General features: G+C 46.3%; 1 protein-coding gene across 1 annotated transcript in view; it reads left to right on the top strand.

The window, feature by feature from the left end:
- The first annotated feature begins 1207 nt into the window (after window positions 1–1207).
- The window catches only part of LOC147644312 (uncharacterized), a 30645-nt gene continuing 23701 nt past the window's right edge, over window positions 1208–8151 (top strand). The window contains exons 1-2 of the mRNA XM_086829186.1: window positions 1208–1236; window positions 5372–6209. Coding sequence (XP_086685312.1) covers window positions 1208–1236; window positions 5372–6209 — 867 coding nt within the window. The remainder of the gene's footprint in view (window positions 1237–5371; window positions 6210–8151) is intronic.

Genomic DNA, 8151 nt, shown 5'->3' with positions numbered 1-8151 from the left:
GCGGTTTAAATTGGGATGCAAACCAAAGATTACCTTCCTACTCTAGTAGACTCCTATTAATAAACTTGCCTAGAACGATGCTAGGGATAACCTTTATTTTTAACCTTATACATGGTGATGTGGAAAGTGCTGACTTGTTGAGTCAGCTTAATTTCCATGTACCATGTAGAACTACTAGATCCTATATCCCATTAGTGTTGCGCCACTGTAGAACCTCCTTTGAACTGCATGAACCTTTTAGAGTGAACCCCTTGCATGCATATGTGTACGAGCGATAAGCTGTCACCGTGGGAACGCTGACTTAGCATTGTTTATAAGTGGCGGTCATATTTCACGCTCACTTTAATAGGGTTTGTTTTTTCAGTGCTGGTATGTCGCTGCTAAATTTATACCATGTTCTTGGCACAGTGCCTCTCAATACATGTGCATATTTTTTATTTATTTATTTATAAAAGAAAATTAGCAATGACTGCCATTCTTAAATTATATTGTACCCTTACCTCTGCATAACAAAAGGGAGTGTTTTTAACGATGTGCTCCGACACACATCAGGTTGACAGAGGTAATGATAGGTAACTTAACAGATTTTGAACATTGAACTCGTAGGACAATTCAACATGTAACAGAAAATAATACTTATTGTACATGGAACAAAGAACACGGAAAGGATCATGCTCGTCAATGTTCGTCTTACAGACGTTAAGGGCTATTGGACAAAAAATTACGAGAAGGCCTTACAGAGTTAATTAGTTTTCTGGAGGCCTGATAGAGGGAGTCAGAGGCACTCCAGCCCGAGGGTTGCTATTGTAAAGAAATTCACGAACAAAAGCATGTACGGGCCATACGGAAGCATCAAGAACCTTACTATATAACGCGTCAGAAAGTGTAATTTTAAAGAATATTTTTCGCCGATTATGTTTTCGGATATTCAAGTCACTGTCTTTATATGAGATGATCCAGATGTTGTGGGTAAATAAAGATCGCCAAAACACTGGTCACTTTCTAAAAATTTGGGCTTTTTAGAATAAATATTCACGGTGAAAACTTTAAGCGAAGGTAGAGCGAAGAAAAAAACGTCCGACTCGTAGGCAAAAGCTTTTGTTGATGCATACTACAAAGGAGAAAAATATTAAAGCCTCACCAAATATGTAAATCATGAATCACCTCTTATATCCCTTAACGAAAAATGTAAAATGTAAAATTCACGATGGCGGATAAACGCGCTTTGACCGATCAGTATATGTACCACTGATCGGTCAAAGCGCGTTTATCCGCCATCGTGAATTTTACATTTTCGCAAAAATTTTGCTGTGCACGTCGGATTTCCAACCGAAAGAAGATATAGGCCTCCCGCCACGCCATCGAGTCCTGGCGACCCAAGTCAAGACATCATCATATTTGATTACTTACTATATGTTGCCATCCAGGGTGTCATCCAAAAGCAAACAAAAACAATCATTCAAATCAGACCATCGCTTTAGGAGGAGCATAATGACATACACGCGTACAGCAGAATTATATACCCTGCAGTACCGCGTGTCATCAATAGGCCACTGTCATCAACATGTCATCAACTACGACGCTCTGCCCACGATACAGTTACGGCGGTAGTCTAGACGGTAGTCGGCGGCAGCACCATGGCACGGCCATTAAGAAATTTGTTGATGAAACATCGATGAATTGTTGATGAAACACCGATGAATTGATAATTAATTGTCGATAAATTTGTTGATGAATCATCGATTAATTGTTGATGAATTTTTATTCATGACAGCCAAGGACATGCCCATGTTAAATAAAATCAACCAAATAAATCACCCCCTTGACTGTTGATGAATTACTGATGACAGGTACTGCAGGGATGTAATAATGCTCCGAGGAAGCGGTACTTAGAGCTTTTATGATTGCACAACCGAAAAGTGCTGAGCGTACCGATAACATCAAAGACTATACAATTTACAAGATGCCTCACGACCATACATTCGTTTTGCGATATGGGGCTAATTTTTTGATTCAAACGACAATGGCGCTCTCCCTGCTCTCACAAAGTTGAGAGCGTAAAGATCTAAAAATAGAATGGGTTTGCATGTATGAGTAAACACAGATCAAACAAGTGCGTATGTGTGATCGAATATGTGTGTGCTTCTGTTCTCATGCGCAACGACGAAAAATTTAAATTTTATATTTAGGGCTGCTGACCGCTTGTTAGGTAAGGAGGAGGACGAGAACGGCAGCAAAAACAGCTGATGTATAAATTATTTAGTTGGCCGAGCCGGCTGGCGGATCCTCCGCGGCAGGGTGACCACCAAGGTTGGCAGCCACTGGGGAGTCGGGGGTCGGGGCTTCGACTCCTTTGCTTCTTCCGAAGTATACGGTGGGAGATACTTATCTCCGTTGTCACGGCCCTTACGGCACGATAACCAAACGCAATAATCAGAATAATATGACGGCAAGGCCGGAGTTTTATGGTCGACCTGGTGCTCTTTATTTCAAATCCAAATTAAAACTAAACTTAAGATTGAACAAAAGCTCATGCATAGCCGGATGCCCGTGGCAGACCGCTGACCTTGCACATTTTGCAGAAGTCATACGATCGCTGTCAGCCAATGAAAAGGAGCCACGGCTCGGAATGGGACAATGTGCTGGCTCAGCTCTAGGGCCAATAAAGCGGACCCCATTTAGGGTGGACCATGCATGAGGGAGAAGTGTAATGATAATAATAATAATAAAAAAAAGTGATTAATACTAGAGAATAACAAACATGATAAATGATTAATATTAACAAAGGAAATAAGAACTGGCCTGCTCAGCCTAAGCTGGGAGTTGGTTGTTAACTTATACATGTGCATATCGATGTGTTTGTTTGTTTTGATTTTAGTTTGTTTACATTTTTTTAGTGCTTGAGTCCCTTTATATTGTTCCTTTTTTTATTTATTTTTATCAGTAATGCAAAAAATATAAATACTTCGTTTAATACCAAATTTAATTTAAAGGCTATACGTTTTTATGTGACAATAATAATATTAAAAATACCCTGCAGTACCAGTCATCAGAAATTCATCTACGTTTCATCAACAGTCAAGGGGGTGTTGTTGATGATTCATCGATGACAGGCCATACAAACTGTTGATGAATTTAAAATGGGCTTGTCCTAGGCTGTCATTAACAAAAATTCATCAACAATTCATCGATGTTTCATCAACAATTCATTTTCGTATCAATTACTTAAAATGGATTGTTTACATAATATGTACATGCAGAATATATAATTATGAATGTATATTATATATTTGAATTATTAAATTTACATACATACATATGAACATATATATTAAATACTAGCTGTACCCTGCCACGTCCCATGTAGAACTACTAGATCATATATCCCATTAGTGTTGCGCCACTGTAGAACCTCCTTTGAAGTGCATAAACCTTTTAGAGTGTTATGTGTAAATTATAATGATTTGTACACACTAATCTCTAACGTAGATACCCTTCCCAAATTAAAATCTTTATTACTAACACTCTTAGTGGCCGTCAGCCGATAGGGTGCACAGGGGGATCAACGGATTACTGTGTCATCTGCCGTAACTGTGTACACCATCGGTAGTGCGACTATACTCTCCAAGCGAGGGCGGCTGGAAGCAGGTCCCTAGTCGAGGCTCGACCGGGGATGCTGACCAATTGTAGTCGGGCGGACTTAGGCAGTCTTTAAGTAGCCTCCCCTCAAGTCAGGTGTGTGATGCGACCCGTGCACACTGGCTTCCAGGTTCGCAGCTGAGGGGTAATTCCAAGCTGTGTCTGCACGGAGCCTTCCCAGGGCCAGGCAACCCTGGGTCGTAAGTGGCCTTGCCGCAGTTTTGGGGCGAAGCTGCGGTCGACCTGTCTTCAAAGCCCCAAACCCCCTCTGGCCCGCTGCGCTTGCCAGGTCGAGCAAAGCGGGCGTTCATGATATGAAATGAATACCACAAACCGAGCTTCGGAACTCCTGGGAGAGGATAAACCCCAACAACTGTCAACGAAGGACGAGAAGGAGATGCAGAGGCCGAGACTAGTCGCTGCATCTCACATTGTATCGGAGACCGACGAAGAAGAGTCGCAATCCGAGGGGAGGGCGAGTAGCACTCCCCAATCTTAACACACAGGTGGGGCTAAGCTGAGCACCACCTCAGAGTTAACGAAAATGTCTCACCATCAGAGACGAGCGAGGGTCAACAGAGCCCGCTTCGTTCTCGGCAAGATAGCCAAGAACGAGGCTGAGGGCAAAACTGACCCTCGGGATGCCGAGGACAAGGCCAAATTCCTTGCGGAGATCGCGGAATTTGAGCAGTACAAAGCGGCAAACCCGGCGGCGTTCCAGCCCTCGAAGGCAAAGCGAATTCGCTCACAGGAAGTGAGCGAAAGCGCACCTAAGAGAGCGAAGGACCCACAGGGTAAGCCGCGAGCGACGAACTTTGTCAGCCAGGCAAAGAAGTTTAGCGAGGTGGCCAGAGACAGTCTGGCTATGGCACTGGTGGACGAGCTCCATGACGACGGTCGCCTGCTGTCGGAGAAGTGGGAGGAGATCGAGGCCAAATTGGCCGACATGGTGACCGACAGGTTGGTTAGCATGCCGACCGGCCCCATCCCCTCCTTCGACTCCTCAGACGTGGTTAGAGGGCACCGGGTCATCAGGTGCGACGATGGGTTCTCCCGAAGCTTCCTGGCGGAGTGTGTGGCTAAGATCAGCGACACATGGGCTGGCCTTAAGATTAGGCTAGTCCACGCCAGGGAGATCCCAAGGAGACCCAGAGCTCGCATCTGGTTACCAAAGGGCCAAACTGACCATGCTAGGGTGATCGCCTGTCTGAAGGCTCAGAACCCAGACATACATACGGAGGACTGGACCATCCTCAGAGCAGAGCAGGAGATGAAGGCGAGTCAGCCTTTCCTCCTGCTGATCAACCAGCGCTGTCTGCCCCAGCTGGAGGCAACGGACCACAAGGTCAGGTACGGCATCAGGAAGGCCAAGATTAAGGTCTTCCTGGCCGAGCCGGACGAGATTCTGGAGGAGGTCGATGACACCAACAAATTGTTGGACGACATGGTCATCGACGACAAATCTCCAGACGCCACCCCCACCAACATCGATGTCGAGAATCGTGCAGATTAACCTGAAGCGCAGCTCGCACGCTTCAGCTAATCTCACGATCCTTCTAAGGGAGAGGGATATCGACATCGGCCTGATACAGGAGCCTTGGACCAGGGACGGGCAAGTCGCTGGTTTGAGAATCCAAGGATACACACTACTGTGCACAAACTCGAATGGTAGGTCGAGAGCTTGCATTGTAATTAAGAATCACTTTAATGCTTTTCTCTGTCCCAATCTCAGCACACCTGACCTAGCAGTGGCCAGATTCGTGGCGGCGGATGGGAGCGGAGTCATCACAACATCGGCATACATGGCCCATGACGAGCCGGCCCCGCCTGAGCCGGTAGTCAAGCTGCTGCAATGGGCGGAAGCGAAGAAGACGACCCTGGTGCTCGGGTGTGATGCGAACGCAAGACACACGCTCTGGGGGAGTTCGGAGACTAACGAAAGAGTTGAGTCACTCTTTGACAATATTATCTGTAGAAATTTAACAATATGTAATAAGGGCAATACGCCAACCTTCATCTTTCCGAGTACGGAAAATTTTCAAGGTTGGGAAGAGGTGTTAGACCTTACATTACATATAGAGCAGAACAATTACAGGGTCGAGAACTGGAGGGTATCGACAGAACACTCCTTCTCAGACCATAGGTACATTTTCTTTGAATTAACGACACCAGTTAAGAAACAGGTGCCAAGAAGGAACCCCCGTAGGACGGATTGGAACAATTTCAGCGAAATTGTCCGATCAAAAGTAAACGGCAGGAGGATCAAGACTATATCCACTGCAAAGGCACTCGACAAAGAGGTCGAGGGCCTAACTAATATTCTGAACAACGCCTTCAATGAGACTTGTAAGCTAACATTCTCGAAAAAGCAATACCCACCGTGGTGGACAAAGGAATTGAGCGAGCTCAGAAAGAGCGCGAGAAAGTCCTTTAACCACAGCTATGTAACCCGGGAGTGGGGAACATACAAAGAGGCACAAAAAATTTACAAGAAGGCAGTATACAAGGACAAGAAAGAGTCCTGGCAAAACTACTGCGAGTCACTGGAAGGCATAAAGGACACGGCGAGAGTAAGCAAAATCCTCGCCAAGGGGCACACAAGCCCTACCCTGATCAACAGAGCAGACGGCTCTGCTACGACGACAATCGAGGAGTCACTAGAGCTACTAGTTGACACCCACTTCCCAGGAAGCCTCAGAGTGAACTCGGAACCCGAGGAGGGAACGAGCTCTCAAATGGATACACCTACGAAAGACATCATTACCACTGAGCGAATCCAGTGGGCAATAGATTCTTTCGATAAGTATAAAAGCCCGGGCCCAGACGGCTTAATACCGGCAATGCTACAATCAGCTAAGGACAGTATTTGCAAATGGCTAAAAGCCATTTATGAAGCTTGTTTAAGACTGACGCACGTCCCACTGCTGTGGAGAGAGGCTAAAGTCATTTTCATACCGAAACCGGGCAGAAGGGGGCATATCCTAGCAAAGGATTATAGACCGATAAGTCTTACCTCCTTCGCCCTGAAGACACTAGAGAGACTCCTGGACGTCCACATCCGAGAATCTCTAGAAGGACATCGACTTTCGGATGCGCAGCATGCGTACCGCAGAGGAAAATCAACGGAAACAGCGCTACACGAAGTTGTTCATCTTGTCGAGAAGACACTACAACACAAACAATACACGATGGCAGCCTTCCTAGACATCGAAGGCGCGTTCAACAACGTGAACCCCGACTCTATCCTGGACTCCCTCAACTTGCTAGGTATTGAGAGAGGCATCAGAGAGTGGATCGGAGTCATGCTAAAGAGCAGGACGATCACAGCCGAACTGAGTGGCACTCACCTCACGCGGACTGTGAAGAGAGGCACACCTCAGGGCGGGGTACTATCGCCCCTACTCTGGCTCATAAATATGAACGCCATATTGACAGATCACAATACGGGTGGAGTCAAAGCAGTTGCATACGCGGACGACGTAGTACTGCTAGTTTCAGGACCATACCCCGACGTTATTAGCGAAATAATGACGGGTGCGCTAGGTCGATTAAACAAATGGGCAAAAACCTGCGGACTAGGTATCAACCCCACAAAAACGGAACTTATGGTCTTCACGCGAAGAACTAAGATACCACCCTTCAACATGCCCAGTATCAACGGCATGGAGCTAAAACTTTCGGAGCGAGCGAAGTATCTAGGAGTTATTCTGGATAAAAAGCTCTTATGGAAGGATAACATTGCAAAAAGAGTAAGGAAAGCAAGCATCGCATTCTACTCCTGCAGGAAAATGTTTGGGAACAAATGGGCACTGCACCCAAAGATAATTTTATGGCTCTACACTGCAGTGGTACGACCAATTCTTACATACGGAGCCCTAGTATGGTGGCCGGCATTAACTAGGGCTTACAACAGAACGAAGCTGACACGGATGCAACGGGCAGCGAGTGCGGGGGCAGTGGGTGCAATGCGCTCATGCCCTGCGGCTGCCCTCAACGCCATCCTGGATTTAATGCCGATAGAGCTGTTTGTGAAGGACACTGCGGCACAGAGCGCAGTAAGACTGAAGGCGAGCAATTGCTGGAGGGACTACGGCGCCGGGCACGGCAAGATCCTTGGAAACAGTAGCATTAATACAGACGTCAAGACCGACTACATGATCGCGGAAATGAAATTCGGGAATGCATTCTCGACATCATACCCATCAAGGGAAGACTGGAGTAGGGGCAGAGTAGTAGTGGAGAACGAGGTGTCCCTCTACACCGATGGCTCAAAAATGAGCTACGGCGTAGGGGCTGGGATCTTCGCTGAAAATTGGAGAATTGAACAGGCTTTCAATCTCTCTAACTCAGCGACGGTCTTTCAGGCTGAGTTACTAGCCATAAGGGAAGCAGTCGAACTTTCCTTAAGGCAGGACCTCAGGGGCAAAAGAGTTCGAATCTACTCGGATAGCCAAGCGGCTATAAAATCCCTATCTGCCGTGAAAACGAACTCACGACTAGTGGCAGAATGTA

This window comes from Drosophila serrata, unplaced genomic scaffold (assembly GCF_035046125.1).
Source record: "Drosophila serrata isolate PLE 108 unplaced genomic scaffold, ASM3504612v1 contig_188, whole genome shotgun sequence".
Taxonomy (NCBI): Eukaryota; Metazoa; Arthropoda; class Insecta; order Diptera; family Drosophilidae; genus Drosophila; species Drosophila serrata.
Note: the sequence above shows the minus strand (reverse complement) of the source record. Positions and strands in the feature narration are given on the sequence as shown.